This window comes from Balaenoptera ricei, chromosome 6 (assembly GCF_028023285.1).
Source record: "Balaenoptera ricei isolate mBalRic1 chromosome 6, mBalRic1.hap2, whole genome shotgun sequence".
NCBI lineage: Eukaryota > Metazoa > Chordata > Mammalia > Artiodactyla > Balaenopteridae > Balaenoptera > Balaenoptera ricei.
The window spans coordinates 56,781,052-56,800,849 of NC_082644.1; the positions used below are offsets into that span (position 1 = coordinate 56,781,052).

Consider the following 19,798-nt stretch of genomic DNA (forward strand, 5'->3'; position numbering starts at 1 on the left):
GGCCCTGCCAAGGAAGCAGAGGTGGCCCCTCTGTGCTCAGTGTGTGGGTCTGTGTACTCCTTTCCCGTCAAAGCTGGCCCGGGAGGGCCAAAAAAGCGGTTCCTTGGCAGGGTTTAATGGCAGGATGATGTAGTCTGTTGTGACTAGTGCATTCCTTTCAGGTTAAACTAGGGAAATGGCATTGTGTTAAAATTCCAAGTCGCATGAATGTTTTATTGCCACAGTGCATTTCGCCCTCTAGGGGAGTGTGTGTGGCGGCCCGTGAGGGCGGGGGCGAGGGGGGGGCACTTAGAGACTCAGGAACTATCAGAAGAACACTTCCCTTGGAAAATTTTACCCGCCAGCGTGAAGCTGATTTGCTGTGATGGTCACTTAGAAGGGTTTCGCTTTTTCCTAAACTGTGGCTGTTTAAAGTCTGGCCATCCGGACAATTACCAGCTGAAGAAAATACGGCAGGACACATGCAGAGAGGTTGGGAGATAGAGAGGAGGAATGCGCCAGAAAGGAGCTGAGCTGCCTTCTTGTGTAAACTGCCCGAGAGCAGCGAGGGGCCCCTCCCCGCCCGGTCCCTGTCCCCCCCTCCCTGGGCTGTGCTTTGCTGTCGGCCCGAAGGCCAGGAGTGATCTGTGACCCTTGCACCACTGACGGGGAGGCCACTGCAGCTCATGGTACCGTATGTTACCAGTACTACTCCCTCATTCCTTCTCACTGGCTGCTTTGGGGTGTGTGGGTTTTTTTTTTTTTTAAAAAAAAACCTTTTCTCTCATAACGGTTTATATTAGTCAGAGGGATACAATTTTGGAATGCAGAAGGTCCGAGAGTTTGAAACAAAACAGGATTAAGTATGGCACTGTTCTTCCCCCCTCCTTGGTGTTTAGAAGGGCGAAGCAGAACCATTCTAGTTCAGTTGCAGCCAAAGGTTTCCAGTGTGATTTAAAATCAGGAATTCTGGAAATAGGACAGTTTGAAAGATGCAGGTCATCTGGGCTGTGGATCTTGTAAAGGGACTTTGTTGTGAAGCCGTGTGAACACCTTTAGGGTTTGAGGACATTCTCAGGTTTTGTAGTTGTCTCAGATATATCCATTTTGCAGATTGCCCTGACCCCTGTCCCTCTCCAGGGGAAACTCTAGCCTGGTCCTCCACTGTTCCACTTGTTTGAGGTATGGTTACTGAGGGTGTGTACGATTTGACTTGGGTTGTAATTGCGCATGTTACATGTAGCAGTCAGGATGGCTTCATGATTTGATCTCACTCAAGTTAATTTATAACAGATTAAAATGTGGATGTATGGAACGGCCTTCTGATTTTGCATTGGGACTTTATAGAATATTCATGCGTCTGACTTTTTCCCTGTGAATAAGAGATGTATGGATTATCTTGGGCTTACCTAAGTAAACATATCATCATAATTTGAATTTAGTTTTGAATTACCTGTTTCTCTTCACTTTCAAACCTTAACACTTTCTTTGATTTCATGCTCTTGTGATGAGTCATTTTTCTCTTCCTTAATAATGCATATATAATATACATAGAGTTTCGTATGTGTGTGTGCCTGTGTGTACATGCACACTTTGATAACTGCCAAATGAATGCAAGGAAAAACTTTTTAGAGTTGTTAAGCCAGGATAGTTTTACATTGATAAATTTTTTTTAAATGTTATGTAACACAAATTTAAGTCAAGAATATACCACAAAAAAGTAAACTATGAGTGGGGCTATGTGCCATGTTTATAGAGTTTTTGGTACATGATTTATGTATTTCTGTAAAACGATGGTTTTGTCAAGATAGACCTCGAGTTTAATCTGGTTAGTGCTGTCCATAGATGGTTTATTATCTATAAACAGATAGATTCACATTGTTTATGGGAGGTCTTAAACCAACAAGCAGTCAACTCTATAGCAAAATCAAGATTTATGTGTGGACTTGGCACTTCAAATTTTTGATGAATTCATTAGAATTTCCGTTACATTCTAGAGAATACTCACTTTAAGAATTCTTTTTACTCTGTTGAATGTAATAAAGTGGTGATGGAAGTTTTCTTTTGATGATTCTTGTTTTTAGTTCCAAATTTTAAAGTGCACTTTTCAGAGGACTATTAAACTTACTTTGTGCTGGATTTTTTTTCCCTTACAGCCAATTTCAAAGTTAATTCTTTTTCCTAAATAGTAGAAAAACTCGTCAGCAGTGCCAAATTGAGAAAAAAAGTCTATCATGTATGCTTAGATTATCTAAAAAAAAATTGTTATCCTGATCATGGAAGCAGTTTTTGATTATAAAAAGGATGTTGTGGTTGTATTCAAAACCTTTCCAATTTATTAAAATTTTCCCTTTATAATCCAAGAGGGAAAGAGTGGAAATACTCCAGTATCATGTCTCCTTAATATGAAAATTAAAGTTGACTTAGGATTTTTTCCCTAAAAAATCAAGCTTTCTTTAAAATATAAATAATTGTTCTTTCAGCATTTTTCTCTTCCCATTGTACCAGCCAGTATTGTTTGGCATTGCAGAACTCTGGGGGGAGTTGAGGGGTTTGGGGGAGTTAAAAGATTGGTCCTGAGTTGAGATTCTGTTGTTGTCACTTATTAGTCTTGTGACCTTGGGTGAGTCACTTTATCCCTAACCTTTATTTTCTTCAGTGTTAAAATGGGGACAAGAACACTTGAGACTTTGTCAGGAGGATGAAATGAGAAAACACCTGTGAAGCTCAGGTACATAGTAGGTGTTCAGTAAACTGTAGATCCTATTCTTTGAGCTTGCCCTGTGGCAGGCTTCCCTTGGAAAGCTTCAATTTTTGTAAAAAAGGGGGTAAATTTTAAAAAAAGTTTTAATTTCTCCAGTTATCTGTAGGGAAGGAGGTATTAGGCATTGGCAGGCAACTTTCTTCTTCTTTTTTTTTTTTTTGAGAATCACTTGTATCATCCATTAGTCTTGTGTTTTTGCCACTCTGCAAAATTCTCACTGGGATGGCCTTCCTGGATGTCAGAGCGATGCTATTATTTCTGAGATATCAGTTATGGCTAACGATAGACTAGAAGCCAAGTTGGCAAATTCTGTTGAGTTCTGTTTACCTTTGTATCATCAGTTCTAATCACTTGCTTGAATCAGAGCTTCCTGCTTTATGATACTCATTATCATTAGCACTTGGTAATAGAGCTAGAAGTTCCATTAATAGAGCACCCTGGCCTCTATCCCTGGCTTTGTGAATATTCACTGTGTTCATGGAATCAGGGTCACACTAAAGCGAATAGTGTTTACACCTTTTAGTAGAATTAAAATAGTAGCAAGCAACCTACATGTGTAGTGGGGTAATATTTTATCTTCATTTACAGTCTTGCACAATGCCTTAAGTGTAGTTAACGGCTTGGGAAATATTTGTTGAGCAAAATGTGCTGCTTTTATTGTTTTAAAATCTGGATTATGTTTTTATCAAAAGTAATTGTGTTCTCATGAGTAGTACATTAATATTGTCATAGATGGTCTTTGATTAGCATTGTTACTTTGCCTAACATCTCGTTTCTCTTAGCCAACACTAGTTTGAGCATACTCCATCTTAGATCTAAAATAAATATTTGGCTTAGCGTTTACTTTCACCTGTTGCTAAGAGTAAAAGAATGAGGATTAAAAACTAATCATTTCATAGCTACCTCTTAGCTCACACAGTATGCTAGGGGTGGTACCCACTTTGTCTTTCTCAGCTCTTGCAAAAGCATTCAGGGCAGGTACAATTATTTTCATTTTACAGATGAGGAAATAAAGGTCTCAAACCTGTATCCAGCAAGTTTGACCCCCAAAGTCTTTGCTTTTTCCTCTCCCACATTCTTCATCCGTCTATAACTTAAGCCGGCTATTAAAAAAAAAAAAGAATAAGAGTTAGTTGTTGAACCTGCCGTTTTTTGTTTTTCCTTTCAAATTAAATTTTACAGGGAAGCCAACATGCAGAACTGATAAAAATTAGAGCTGCTCTAGATGAAAAGGGTCTAGCCTCAGAGTCCTATCTTTTAGGTTTCTACTAGGGATCCGTGGAATAACTGCTTAGAAAACCATAGTCTAATGCCTCTACACCCCCAAGAAGGAGGCATAGCATAACTCCTTAGTCTGGGAGTTAAAGGGTTTGTTTATCATCTTGAGCTTGGAGGTGCAATTATGGGGAATTCACAGGAAAGCCTAATCTCTACCTAATTTGAGAAGAGGCTATACCTAAGAGAAAAATAGTGGGGGTAAATACCAATGTAAAAAAAAATTTAATTATATCATTGTACAGCACATGTTAATTTTCAGGGCACAGATTTTGTTTAATCCAGAGCAGTGAAGTAATTTTACTGTGGGAAGAGTCATAAAAAACCAAGTCACAGCTTTATGTTTAACAGAAGTCTGTGTCCACAAATGTATACAGACTCTACTTCAGTTTGACAATATTAAAAAGTTGTGCTCTATATAATGCTATAGCATATCTGTAAAAGACGTACACATATCATATGCATACATGAATAAATGTAAGGACGGAGAATATGGGTAGACTTAACTCTGAGAAAATGTTTAAAAAGCATACTGTTTTAAATAAATTGCTTATAAAACAAATTAATTGACATGGTAATTTTGTAATATTTCTATAAACCAGGAATTTCAAGTTTTTTCATCTGCTACATTTATTTTGGGATTTTGTATAGTACTTCATTAGAAATACAATTTCTATTTATCAGCATGGGTGGAAGAGTATAGGCTTTCAAGCCAGATGTATTTGCACTTGAATTTACCCCTTCTTTAATGTGACTTTGGAAACCCACTTACTTCATTTATAAAATGAGGGTTAGAAATGGTAGCTGTTAAGTCCTGCACAGAGAGGGTGAGCTGTGTTGGCTGCTGTTAGCAATTTCTTCCTCTGCTGTTCCTGTTGTCATTAATTTGCAAGCTTTATGCAGTGTTCAGTTAGCATGTCTCTATCAGTGGCGGTACTGGGTTCTTAATAATTGCATCATGTACACACTTAGCCTTTTCAGTTACCAGTTTCAAAAATACTTGTGCCAATCTTGCAGAAGCTTACTTTTGTTGAAGAAAATGAGAGTGGAGAAAAATCTCCCTTTTCTTCCTCTTCACTGAGCATCAGTCATTGAGTAGCATAATTCTAAAATCTTATGTGGCTTTTGGGTACTTTATGAACCTTTTAATGGTAATCCAGAAGCAAGACACCGATTGAATTAATACATTTCCATCGAGGGACTGGTCTGTTAACCTCTTCCTTCTAACCCATGTATGCTTTTGTAAGGGGACTTTTACAGTCTGGTAAGGAGGTTGCCACATTCTGTGGGGATGCCTCTTTGTAGATGTGTAGGCTATTGGTGAATCTAAGAGCCTTTCTGTGTTTAAAACAAAGAAAAAGGAAAATTAGTAATGGTAACAACCAAACCAAAAACCCTGTGCTTTTTATAAAACGCAAATCCTAAACTTAACACGCTGATTTTAACTTTTAAAAGTTTTAAACTGATTTTTTTTTTTATAGCTCTTATAAAGGGTACATCTTTACGGTGAAGATCTCATTACGAAAGCTACAAAGAGTAAACACTATCTGAAAGGGTGCCACCAAGGAACCATTTAATTAACATCTTTTTAGTCATCTTTTTTTCATTTACACATACATACGGATATATGGATAGATGCTAGTTATATAAAAGGATTATGGATATGTGACTTCTTTTTTTTTTTTTTAACTCAACCATGTCATAGATATCTTCCCATGTCTGTAATTAAAGATAGCCATCATAATTTTTAATAGATCCTCAGTATATCATTGTACCATAATTTACTTAACAGGTTCTTGGTTTGTGGACGTTGAGGTTGCTGCCAGTTCTTTTCTTTTACAAAGAGTATTGCTTCCATATGAACATTCTTGTTTGCACTTGTGTTCTTATTTACTAAAGGTGAATTCTTGAAAGTGATGTTCATGGGGAAAGAAGTATAATTTTGTGTAGCTTAAAACAGTGGTTGGCAAACCTTTTCTATAAAGGGCCAGATAGTAAATAGTTTAGGCAGCTGTGTGGTTTCTGTAACAACTATTCAATTCAGTCCTTGTAGCCGCAAGCAGCAGTAGACTATATACATAAAGGAATAGGCACAGCTGTATTTCAATAAAACTTTATCCACAAAAGTGGGCAGCAGGCTAGCATTTGGCTCAGAGGGTGTCGTTGCCTACTCCTGGCTTGAAACAAAGCAGAAACTGATGAGGGCTGGAAATCTACCCCCAGTTGTCTGTAAGCTGCTCTCCTGGTATCTTAGAAATGTCTTCTTATCTCAGGGAAGTATAATGGGTTGATTACCTTCTTTCCAAGTATATGGCAATCGATACCTTTTTAAAAAGCTTATTATAGGAGGTTTTCACACCTTCCCCTACTCTGAAGCCTAGTAAATTTTAAACTAAGAGGCTATATATACCAGTGTATATTTGTTGACAACTTGTGGGGCAGAGAAATACCCCTAAAACTTAGGTTTTAGAGGAGATGTTGTGCATTTTCTTACCTGTAGAAGATTGCTTTGATGGGGTAAGGTTCTCGAGGTATCCTGAAGTAAGCCAGAAGGAAAGTTAGCAACAGAAGTATCATTTCAGCAGAAATGTGCCACAAATCAACAGGGTGACATTGAATTAGTTACTGGACCTTTACAGGCTAAATTACGCTCAGAAGACTGCTCTGTGCATAAATAGCAACCTCCTTGTATCTTGAATTTTTATAAAGTAGGAATTATTGGCCCCTAATTGCCCTAAAGGTATTTCTTGAGGATCAGGTGGAATAATGATATAGTTAAAAATCACTCTATCTGTAACATTGGGTCACTGGTGCCACTGTGACTTTTAAGAGATTTATTTATTATTTATTTTGCACGCATTTGTTGAGTATCTGCTGTATGTAAAGCTGTTTGGTAGGTGCTATGGGGAGAAACAAAGAGAGAAGCAAGTTAGTTCTTGCCCTTAAAGAGAAAAACATGTAGTGTATTTAAAGTCTACGGTTGTATAGTGCTGACGGGCCTAACAGTGGTAGAATGCTGGGAAGGAGATCTCTTCTGCCTGGGGGTATCAGGAAACTTTGTGGAAGGAGTGGCATCTAGAAATACAGAGATGTTCAAAAGTTTAGTGCAAGAGAGGGTATTCCAAAAAAAGAGCAGTATGAGAACTATGTCAAATTGGGAAAGCCCAGAGCAGTAAGCAAGAGACATTAAGTAGTCTAATTAGACTCTGTTCAGCATTTGTCATGAAAGAGGAGGAGAGATGAAGCTGGAAAGGGCAGGGCAGAGCTAGGTTGTAGAGGGCCTGGATGGAACTTCGTTAATTGGTAATTTGTGGGGAACTCTAAACATCGTCTGGGAGAATATGTTTGACAGTTAGAGGGGTGGTATGTGGCCCTGGTTGACGAGTGTGGAACGATAAAGTTGGGATTATCAATCACGTAAGGGTTATGGCAAAGGTCTGAGCATGCTCCTGTTAGAAATGATCTAGGAGAGAAATGATCTGGAAGGTGTGTGGGAGGACAACTGAGGGGATGGGAAGGGAAAAATAGACTTTCAGAGTTTATTGGGTTTGGGAAATAAGCAGAATGCTTTTAATCATGATCTATGGTTCTGAGTCTTTGTTAATGGGATTCTGGTGATAATAATGCAAAAAAAAAAAAAAAAAAAACCAAAAAAAAACCGAAGTCAGGGTAGAGCTGTAGTAAAGAAAGGATAGCAGTGAACCCATATGCTTTGCTTGTTTAGCTCGAGGTGTTAACTGGATACTTGGAAATTTCTAGTGGGAGCTTGAAAGTGCAGGGCTAGAACTCACATGAGAGGTAAGGAATAGGGATTGGGGAGCATTGTTCTCATACGGGTGGCAGATGAAACCAGGGAAGAGCATCACATCTAAAAGGAAAGCATGTAGAGAGAAAATGGTATTTTATAGCATTTCTTATCATGATAAGTCATTGACATAAATAGCTCTATCTTTATTTGAGACTACTAATATCAAAAACACACAAAATGGAAAACCATGTGTTTTATCATATATAAAGTGTTCTATTGTCTACTAAGCCTCTTTTAGATTCTAAAGCCCCTAGATTTCAGGAGTAAAGTATGTTCAGTTTGAAGAAATACCTTGTAAGATCCCCAAGGACAGTATAAAGAAGTCCCTTTTACTTTATCTTCTCACTACTTCCTGAGACCCTCAGTAACAGAGAGATGCCATTGGTGGGAGAGGTTTAGGTTCACTTGTTACCTGTCTGGTACAGAATACTGTGTACAGCTTTTCACCTTCCCTAGATCTCACCCCAGTTGATCTAGGGTTGGGAAGCGGGTGGGGTGGGTAGGGTGAGGGTGGGTCTTCCAAAGAAATCAACCTCATGTGCTTTTGTGCATTTTCTCTTTTTAGTCTGGGGTCCTCAGCAAGTTTGGAGGGGCGATTGTGCAATGCACAGTATGACTTATGTTTGAGTTGGGAAAGTTTTTATTGTAGGGAACAGTAGGGGTGAATCAGCCTTCTCATTTCCTTTCTTCTCTTATCATTACCTACGTTCAAGCTTTGCATGCAGAGAGAAGCATGTTGCTTCATTGATCTTGGGCATGCTGCACTGTGCGCTTTGGATGTGGTGATGGCTCCCTGCCAGCTCTCCTGGTTACAGTACCCCGGAATTCCACTGGTCTGTTGGTACCATTTGTGGCCTGCCTTCAGTCTCACTCTTCATAATAAGTCTAACCCACGTCAAATGGGGCAAGAGGCTAGTCCAGAGGAATCTGCTTCTCTAGACAACCGCCGTGCGTTCCATCTAGTTTAACTGCTCCTTGTATGGCAACTTAAACTTTTTATTTTTCCATAATAGGTTTAATGTAGGTGGTTCAAGAGGTAACATGGGATGTTGAATTTTGGGAGGGTAGTATTTGTTCTCTCACTGTCTGGAGTGTGACACATTCCTCTACCATGTTTCATTCCTCAAACTCCCTTTTCTGCTTTCTCACGTATGCCTTTTTCATTCCTTTTCAGTGTTGTGAAATGTAGGGTGGGAAAAACAACCCCATTGATTTGTCCCATTTTGTGCCTTTGATGAAGTAAGATCAAGTGAAATGCACTTGTTTTCTTCCAAAGTGAACTCCTTTCTAAAAAATGCCGCCCCCTCAAAAAAAAATTCTTGGTGATCATGGCTTGAAATTTGTCTCTTTCCCCTCATTAGAGATAGTTTAAATTCATCCTCATTCTTTAAAAAAAAAAAACAATTAATTAATTAATTAATTTGGCAGCACAGGTCTTTTTAGTTGCAGCACTTGGGATCTTCGTTTGCAGCTTGCGGGACCTTTTTTTTTTTTTTTTTTTTAAGTTGTGGCATGTGGGATCTAGTTCCCTGATCAGGGATCAGACCCAGGCCCCCTTTATTGGGAGCGTGGAATCTTAACTGCTGGACCACCAGGGAAGTCCCAAATTCATCCTCATTCTTGATCTCTGTGAAGAATCAGGGAGACCAGCTGAGTGGAGCAAACCCAGTGGCTGAGTTCAAGGTGACATGTGTCCTTTTAAAGTGCTTTTTAGTTTGAATGCTAAAGCTAATGTCTGTCCCCAAATTATTTCCTTCTCATTTTTGCAGTACCTGTGGAGTTGCCCATACCACTGCTCCTAAGGTGGCTTGCTCACTTGGGCTTTTTCCTGACGTGCCGACTCTTCTTCACAGAGTGAGATTCTGGGAGATCCTGGATCTTATGCCCTGATGTTTTTGCTTCTTTGTTCTTCCTTCTTCCCTTGTTCCCCCCCCCCCCCCCTCCCCAAGACATATCTCTTCTAAAACTAAGTTATCATCTAGAAAACTTTTGCCTTCCCAGTTCTTTTTTGATTTTCAAGTTTATTTAGGCCAGTGGTTCTCAAACTTTCATGCTTATCAGCATCACCTGGAGGGCTTGTAAAAACACCTGGCTGGGCTCTACCCCGCAGGGGGTCTGTCACAGGTAGGTCTCAGGTGGGGCTGCAAATGTAGTTCAAGCGAGTTCCCAGGTGATGCTAATAATGTTCCTGGGCTGAGAATACACCTTGAACCACTGACCTAGACTGTTGGTTGTCTATCAGTTTGCTGTCTAGTTTTGGGTTATTTTTTCCAAAAGGGTAGGGCTTCTTCAGACTTTATTCACGAGCTCCCTGGAAACTCCTTACTTTTTCATCTTATATTTATTTATTTTTTATTGTAGTTAATTTACAGTGTTTCAGGTGTACAGCAGAGTGATTCAGTTATACACACACACACACACACACACACACATTGATTTTCGCATTCTTTCCATTATAGATTATTACAAGATATTGAACATAGTTCCATTTGCTATACAGAGGGTCGTTGTTGTTTATCTATTTTATGTATAGTCGTGTGTATTGGAAACTCCTTACTTTTAATTCATAGGTCAAGCCACTAGCATGAAAGAGAACTCAGAAAATTGCCTATGTTTTCATTGGGAAAGGCTTGGCTGGGGCAGGAGTGGCAGGGAGTGAAATGTATCTCTTCTTACTACTTCCCCCAGAGAAGACTTTTGTGGTCATTCTCTCAGAGCCCAGACACATCTTCATAGTCTTCGTCAACACAGTGTTCTAGGAAGCCGTCTACAAGTTGATGGAGCTGGCCCCTAATTGAGACCAATTGAATAGGTATAATTTTCAGTTTCCCTAATTGCTTATATTATTCCTTTGACACTTGAGTTTGCTTCCACCCCACCCACCCCCAAATTCCTCCCCTCACTGTCTCAAACTTCTCAGCCCTGATGAGAATGGTGTGCTGGGGGGCAGAGGGAGATATCTGGGGAAGTATCATTACCTATGCTGTGTACCTACAGCCTGCTTAGTTAGGTGTTTTACCTGTGTCATCTCCTTCAACCTTGCCAACCCTACACAGTAAATATAATTACTCCCATTTTACAGATGCAACAAATAAAGCTCTGAATTGGTAATTAACTGACCAACTTCACAAGGTACTGCAGCTGGGGTTAAAACAGAGGTTTCACTCCAAAGCCAGTGCTCATTGCATATTACCTGCCTTTAGGATAGTTGGAGGTGAGACTTGAGGGCAGAAAGAAAGTTTATCTGGGCATATATATACATACATATATTTGAAATTTCACTTAATGTCAGTTATCAGACTTGGCGATGTTTATGCCCATAAGCAACAACCTGGGGTGTTCAATTTCCAATGTACTGAATGACAAGAACGATTGTAAACCAGTTGAAAATAATCTCATTTTGCACTTTTCTTTCTTGGGTATAAAGTTCATCCATGGCATAGGTGCAAATAACTTCATCCTCATTTTCTTCAGGGCTAAAACCCACATAAAACAAGAAGTGGAGAAATAGGTGAACTCTATCAAATGGTAGGAGACTTTTCTAGTAAAACTCTAGCATGGTAGTTCAGAGGACTACATCTTCATTTCAGTTCTGTCCAACTTATCAAATGTGGAGGGGAGACCATAGTGATAGGCCTCAGTTTTCTTATTTAAAAATAAAAAGAGTGCGGTGGAAATTTCTTCCCCACCCCTTACTCGTCTGATAGGGGAATTAATAAATATTTTGTGTAAAGCCCTTTGAGGCTCTGTAAGAAAGATTCTGTGTAATTTTAGCATTATTCATGGTCCATCAGGCTCCTCAGGGTGTCTGTCACCAGGGAAGAGAGATTTTTATCTTTTATCTTGCCTTTCACAGTATGAAAACAAGGTATTTTTGTTGTTGTTTGTGGCTTTGAAAATCTCCTGTAATCGTACCTGCAGTGGTTGCTCCCGTCCCAGAGCCAGGGCCCTAGCTCCCCCAAGAGGACCAGCCCCCGAGGCAGAAAGAGACTGAACCTCACTTAGTTCCTGGCTCCTGTGAGGATGCTTTGCAACCCACCCCCACCCAGTAGTCTTCTGTGTCTGTCAGCCTGTTGAGTGGCAGAATCCCATCCTTAACCCTCTTCTGTTCTCTCGTCTCTCATCCTGCTCCTGTAGTTCATTGTTCTGGGATGGCTCAGAGGGGACTGTCCACCGTCCTATTCAGTTCTTCTCCTGTAACATCTTGTTCATCCTTCTCACCTTCCAACACCCTGCCTCATCTAAGGCCTCTGTAAGAACCAGCATATTTCTGGCCATTCTGTATTGGCAGCTGCATAAATACTGTTTTGACTCAGCAGTTCCTTTCTGATCATGAAGTGGTGTTTTTCATTCTTAAGCTTTAGGTTCTGTATATGTGGCCCTTCTGCAGCTAAGGCCTGGGGCTCCATGGTTGGGAAGGCTTAGGCCTGGAATGTTGTCTTTAGTTCAATCGTCACCTGAAAAATGAAGATAGACGTTATCTGCACCTCCAGCAACTTAGCTCACCTTATTTTTCTATTTATTCCTCTCACTTGTTTGCTGCACTGCATTTAACATACATCCCTGTCTTTACAGTGTTGGGTAGTTAATTTATTTCTTTATCTGCTCTTTGTCACAAGTGCTCCTGGCTCGCTTATTTTCAAATCCATTTCACTGAATGGTCTTCCTGAATTCTTTGCATTATCTGAGTATTTCCTCTTGTTGCTTGGTATCATCTAACCACTGACATGAGGCTGTTATTGCTTTTCTCTGGCTTAGAGTGTAACAGAGCTTGTACCCAGCCATGTCCCTGAGTCCTCTCATGGGACTTTTTTGGGGTTATCTCTCTCCCTCTCTCTATTTTTTAAAGCCAGTTCTCTGTCTCCATTCTTTTCTAAGTTCTCCTTGGGTTCAGATCTTTTCCCTCATACCTTCACTGCTAGACGGAAGCCACCAAAACACATACACTTCAGAACTGCTCTGGGCTTACAGCCAGCTTCACCAAAGAGTTGAGATGGCATGGAAGTTAGTTAATTTATTTAGGCTCTGACTTTTTATAGTGCTTATCAGGCAAATGCCTGCCTGAATGTTTAATGTTTAAAAATAAAATTAAAGTTCGAATGGGCCCTGGCTTTGCAAGAAGCACCCCAGATTCTATAAGACCTTTTCTTGGTAACCCGTTTCTTTTCCCAAGTTATCACTTCTGCCCCTTTCTTTCTTAATTTGTTGCTTTCCTTACACCCACCTTCTTCAAGTATTTTGAACGGTAGCTCCCGTTTACAATGTGGAGGTTTTTATGTCTTCTTTTCAGAAATCTGGTCCCTAACAGTCTTTATGTATGATCTCAGTAAACAAAGAACGTGTGTGTGTACGTGTGTGTGTGTGTGTGCGCGTGTGTGTGTAGGAAGCCTGCCATATTTCCTCCCTGCCCCACAGAAAATATGTTTTCTGGAAGCCCTTTTGACACTGAAGTGAATGCCCACTGGCCCTCCCTTGTTGAATTCTCCTGAGAGGAGAGAGAGAGAGAGAGGCCTTTATGCTTGTTGTCATATCTTTTGTTTCTGCTGATTATACACAAAGTAAGTTGTAAATAGCTCTCTCGCACACCGTGATTCCTTTGAGGTCTCTACAGGAGAGTAGATATGCACTCAGCTCCAGCTTCCCTGGGGATTCTAGAGGGTCCCTTTCAAGGCCTCTTACTTCCTGTTATAGCACCAGCCGAATGAAATTTAGATGAGTTCTAGACAATTACCATCCCATAATGAAACCTGCAGCCTACTGTTTAGAAATACTAGCTGATCAGTTTAGTTTTTTTCTTTGTTTTTAAATTAAATGTTTTTATTACTTTAAGAGTAAAGTATACAAAGATGCAACAAAGAATAAAAAAATAAAATGTCCCCTTAGTCCTACTACGTTTCAGAGATCAAAATCACTGTGAACATTTTATGAAAATCACGGTAGAACTTTGTTTTAAAGTATGATGTTGAAATGCACACTAAACACTAGCATGAAGACAAGAGGATAAAATTGGAATTCTCCAAATCAGTTTGAATTTTCAATTCCATTGAAAACAGAAGGTACACATCCTATTTTAGTATCTTAATTTAAAATGGAGTAATAATGAGTTAAAGGGAATTCCCTGGCTGTCCAGTGTTTAGGACTCTGCACTTCCACTTCAGGGGGCACAGGTTCGATCTCTGGTTGGGGAACTAAGATCCCGCATGCCGTGGGGCATGGCCAAAAAAATTTTTTAGGTCTGCTGTTTCTGTCAGGCATTTTTTGATTGCTTATTGGTAGTTGGCTGACTGCTAAGGCTTCTGAATCAAAAGGCCTAATTGTCTATGTGTGCTGAATTATACCTAATTAAGGTTATCAAGCTTTTATATCCTGTGTATTTTCCTTGGGACATTTTGATGAACTGGAAACAGATATAGCTTGCCTTTCCCTTATACTTTTTCTCTGTCTGATAATTGATGACTCTAATTGTGGTGGGTGAGGTAGGGGGAGTATTGTTAGATGGTGAACTCATGAGTGAAACCATGTGGATTTTGGTTCAAATCTCAATTTTCTCATCTTTAAGGAAGTCCGTTTTCACAGATCAGAAGGATTTTCTTTTCTGCTCAGAAATCCTAGGATTCTAAGATGGAGAGCACTCTTTGCTTTCCTCCTAGTTCCTTTTTGTGATTTGGATAGCTGAAACATTCCAGTAGCCTGGCACAGTTTCCTTCCAACTTACTCACAGACCTTTTTGTTTTCTCTCAGCAACTGTGTATTTCTAAGTGTTTGAGGTTGTAATTGAGTGTAATTGTAGTTGTTTAACTTTCTCCATTCCTCTTGAGAGTGTTTATGAAATGCCTTCTGTGAGGGTAAAAAGGAACTAGAAACTTTGTCTTTGTGACATGGTCAACTAATATTAAGGTAAGTGGCAATTGTTTTGTGTACATGAAATAAAGTATTATTTACACTTAATTTGCAACATATGCATTCTGGCTTATCTGCTGTAATCAGTTAAGTAGTCACGTTTATTAAGGTTTTATAGGAAACTTTGGGGGGGGTTTGTTTTGATATGGAATATTCTAAGTAATTTCCTCCCAATTCTTCTCTTGCACCCTAGGGAGAATTACTGTCGCACAACTCATTGGTGCCCTCACCACGTGTCAGTGTGGGGTGGGATCAGCATTGTTCTGTGGGTGACACAAGACAGATGCAGTGTCTCTATTCCTCTCCATGACCCGTTTCTTTCTCATTTCTCAAGTTAGAGGAAAAATCCCCTTTAACCTTGGCGATGTTGTCCCAGACCGAAGAGTGAGTAGTAGGTCTTGATTTCTTGTGACACTTTGTTCATTTCCTTTAATTGTCTTCTTCGTAATTTCTTTCATACGAAACATCAACAAATGCCTCTAGAATGGATGCTACTAAAAGCAACTATTACATGTTTTTCATTAACTTCTTTGAAAAATGTTCTCGCTCTTTCTCATTTCTTAAGTTTGGGCTTTGTAATTTTCTAGCATGTGCCCCTGAGCTAGTTATTTAACTACTCTAAAGCTCCCCCTCTCTTGTGAAATGGAGATGCTCATATCCCATAAGATGGTTGAAAGGAAAAAAAGGGTTAATCTCGATGTAAGGTACCCACATGGTGACTGGCACAATGCAAGCGCTCAGTAGATGCAACCTCCTTTTCCTTTCCTTCTCAGGCTCCAAATGAAGAAATTTGTGGGTAAAGAGTGGTTAATTTCAAAGACAGCTGATATTCTGTTGATGTCACTTTATGGAAATAGGCAGGAAGAAAAAATAAGACACTTGAAAAGAATAGGAAAGTTGGACCTAAAAATGTTAGAAGAGTTGACTTTTTAAAAAATATATATGTTATATTCACTAGTAAACTTGCAAAGTGGAGTTTATTGAAAATTGTTTAAATCTGGAGAAGTGAACAGATTTGTGGGTCAAAAGAAAGAAGGAAATACCTTCTAAGACAGCATGCTTGGCTGAAAACTGATCTCTGAACAAAGAAAATTGATTGGCACAGATGATCCCAGTTGGAGTTAAAAAAATAAATAAAACAAAATACCAAAGGAGGGCTTTGAGAGGGAAAGAAGATACAGGTGAGATGAAGCTGATTGATGGATTGAGATTCTGATACACATAGATAGTTGTATGATTAATGAAGGTAGTATGTGTTTGGAAATACTGAGTAGAGATTTAGAGAAGAATTTAAAAAGCAGAAAACAGGTTTCAATGGAATCTAAATTCTCTTTATCTTAAAAATTTTAAGATGAAGTAAGCATGTGACTAATAAGTAGGTAATATTTCAGGATGAGAATAACTAATTGTAATAGGTAGCTTAGTTTTGAAAGGGAATCTTAGCGGCTTTCATTGTAGGATTCTAGATACAGAGAAACATTTACTAAATCATAGCTTTTTTGTTATTTTTAGTATTAGAGCAGACGTAAAATGAGCCTCTTAAATGTAGCTTAAATACAGTAAGTAAATAATACATGTTGATAAATAAATACTAGCCCATGCCAGGAATAGAAAAACAAATTTGAACTGGTATTTTAAGTGTGCAAAGGAACTTCAGGCATTATAGAATGCAGTTTTCTTAATTCCCACTTAAGAAAATGAGAAGAGAAAAAAAGTCACCAATTTCAAGCAGAGATTCTGTTTCTTTTTCCCTTCCCTCATTTCCTCCCTTCCTTCCTTTTGACTTTCCTTCTTCTCTCCTCTTTCTACAGTCCTCGGATATTAAGTGCCTGCTTTGTGCTACATGCTGTGGATACAAGGGGCAATAAAATTTATGTGGATTTTTTCTTTTTAGAATTTACCTTTTGGTAGTTAATAAACTTGGCTGTGTGATATTTACAATATATTTGACCTACTGAGTGTCAAAAACCTGTGAAGCCGTGATGGAAGCCGTTCTGTTTCAGAACTGCCGTTGGGATGTCCCTGCTTCTGCCTGGGTCACGTGTGTTTGTGTGCAGTTTTCAGCAGCCTCCACAGCCAGCATCTAATTTGACCGTATTCCCCCAGGTTCCAGTGGCATGTGCTGGCAGAGTGCTGGGTGCAGACTTCTGCCCAAACCTGGAGGAGCCAGACCAGAGGCTGGAAGTCCAGGTTGGAGTCTTACTGTTTTATCAGTTGGGGGTGGTGTGACAGTAACAGTGGTCTCTGAAGGCCGTGCAGATACATCAGATGCCATCAGGAGACAGGCAACTGCTGAGACAGGTATAACAGAGGGCCCAGTGTAGCATCTGTGCAGCAAAAAGTCCTTTTCAGGTTAAGTTGTATGTAACTAGAGATCGTTCATTTACTCATTCAAGAAATCAAGACTTAGTATGTACTGCAATGAAGAAGAACGTGGTTTCTGAAGGCTGGCTACCTAGGTTGACACAGTTGCTGTGAGATCTTTGGCAAGTCACTCAACCTAACTGGGCTTTAGCTTTCTCATCTATGAAATGGAGATTTCCCACACTAGGTGACTGTGAGGATTAAATGTTCTAACACATACCTAACAGTTAGCACAGGACCTGGCACGTAACAGGCACTCAGGACATCTTAGCTCTCATCTTTTCAAATCATCATTATCAAGTACTAAGACTGATGCTAGGCTCTGGGGACACCTGGGGAGCTAGTCATGTCTCCTGCATTGTGGTCTCCCAGCTCAGGAGAACAGAAGCCGTTCAGCTGGGCGCTGTATTAGAAAAATAGGACTTAATGATAAGTAGCTTCCTTCTTCATGGATTGGGAGATAGGTCCTCTGGTGTAATATTAAGTTTATTTACAAAGCACATTTTTCATGAAAGTATTGACTTGGAATTCGTTGTGTGGTCTTGAGAAATTAGAAACGGTGTGGTGTATTGCAGATTAAAAATATAAATATGACATCCTGGCCAAAGGCCTATCTCCACTTCCAGGTACCTGTTAATTGTTATGGAATGTGTGTGCCAGTAATGCAAAGATGCAGGCTGAAGTTTCAATGTGGATGGCACCCCCTTGCATACTATTTTTTAGGGCCTCTATTTGGCATCATTTTCTAAATTTTAAGACTTAGGGGATGAGCATAGTGAGCTCAGTGTTAAAAAACTTTTTTTTTTTTTTTTTACTGATTTAGACCCCCCAAATGAGAAAAGAGAATAGTTTAAAAAATTGACTTCACAGTGGGCGTGATGGCGGAAGTGGTGGTCAGAGGAGGTTTCAGTTTTTATGATACTCTGAAGGGGACACCATCTCTTGCGCACCTGCTCTTGGCCTAGGGAAGACCACCTGAGCTCAGCAGTGCCACAAGCTGGTACTGTCTGGGCGACATATGGCTATGATACAACAGAAAAGCAGGTGTGGCACGTATGAGACATGATCATGCGTTTCCCAGTTTTAGAAAGCACACAGCTTGTGTGTGACACATATATGCAGAGTGATGGAAGACTTTTCGTGAAGAGTAGTCTGATCCTTGACCCCTTCGGGTTGGACGAGTGATGTTCTTCAAACACGTCACCTGGAATGGTCTGTCATGGGTGGTTGTTGGATAATCTGTTTTTGAACCTTGAGTTATGGAGCAGAGAGCGATGGGTTTTGCAGATGTGGGTGCATGAAATAAAACTGAAAGAGACCAATGGAGCACTTTACTTCGACATACCAAGGGAGAAAATGTATATTTACATGTTGAAGTGAAACCGTGGTTGTAGGTAGCTAAACAGATTGTGGAGTTGACAGTTCAGCGAGGGCCTTGCAAGGAAGACCCAAGTTACTGGGCAAAGAAAAGAAAGGGCTCATTTTATTGGATTCCTCATATTGCAACAGCATTTTGGTGGACTGAGTGGAAAAGCTGAATATGTGAAAAGATAGTCAACTACGAAGCATTGGTGCATTAACTGGGACCCACTTGAACCATTTCTTTCTCTCTTTTCTCCTCTTTTCTAATTATGGCTTCCATACATTTTAATAATACCTGGTACATATTCATATTATGTCTGTCATAATAAACTTGACACTTAATATATTCTTCACCAGCTAACAGTTCCAGGAGTAGCTTAGAGTCCTTTCATTCTTGCCATGGCATGTGCATTCTGGTCTTTTTTTTTTTTTTTCCTATCAAGTGAGCCATTTCTTATTTTTTAGTCCAACTCTGCACTCCGGGGAACTCATCATAGGACTTGCCAGCGTCGTTTACTTTTCCTTCTTGGATCTCAGACTTTCCCCCAGGGCCAGGCATTATAACCACGAGAGAATTTTATGTTTGGCCTCTTGATTCTGAGAATAATCTCTTGTACACCTCGATTTAGGAGCTCTGGCTTGTTTATATCCTTTCCTGTGAAGGATTTTCATTTAGACACACAGTATCCATATCTGGTTTACCTTTGTATTTGTACCTGACATGAATTCTCAGGACTGATGGAGCCCCTTCCTCTTCTTACCTTCTTTCTTTTAACCCTTTCCTTTTAATCCTTAAAATTTCAGATGACTTAGCAACTTTATCATTTAATAATTCCAAGATCCCTGACACTCTTTCATGAATGTATCCTTGGTTTTGAATGACTGTCATTGTGGAAGTCTGAGCATGACTTGACTTTTGCAAGGGCATCTGCTGTCTTTTTTGTGTTAATATACCTGATTTAGAAAAGTAGCTGGAAATCCAGACTTTGATTTACTGTCTTAACTTTCTTGATTTTCTTCAGTGGCTTTTGAAGTACATATGAAACTGTGTACTTTCTTTAGCTCTGGAGGTTAACTGATGCATAGGCTCCCAAAATTGTCCTCTTATATAATTATTTTATGGGAAATTGTTATTCTAGTTTAGACCTCCTTAATTGCTGTTAAATATTTTATTTTATTTTGTTTTATTTATTTTAATAAACTTATTTATTTATTTTTGGCTGCATTGGGTCTTTGTTGCCGCGCGTGGGCTTTCTCTAGTTGCGGTGAGCCAGGGCTACTCTTCGTTGCGGTGCATGGGCTTCTCGTAACGGTGGCTTCTTTTGTTGCGGAGCGTGGGCTTCAGT

The 19,798-nt window shown here is 39.6% G+C and overlaps 1 protein-coding gene across 5 annotated transcripts in view; it reads left to right on the forward strand.

Annotated features, from left to right (window-relative positions):
- Nucleotides 1-19,798, forward strand: part of BNC2 (basonuclin zinc finger protein 2) — a 413,802-nt gene that overhangs the window by 151,473 nt on the left and 242,531 nt on the right. For 2 of the 5 annotated variants that reach the window (XM_059926408.1, XM_059926413.1), the window contains exon 3: nucleotides 16,833-16,916. The exons of 2 other annotated variants lie outside the window; for them this stretch is intronic. In XM_059926408.1, coding sequence (XP_059782391.1) covers nucleotides 16,833-16,916 — 84 coding nt within the window. Of the gene's footprint in view, nucleotides 1-614; nucleotides 669-16,832; nucleotides 16,917-19,798 lie in introns of those variants that run through there. One more of the 5 variants, XM_059926412.1, reaches the window with a different exon arrangement.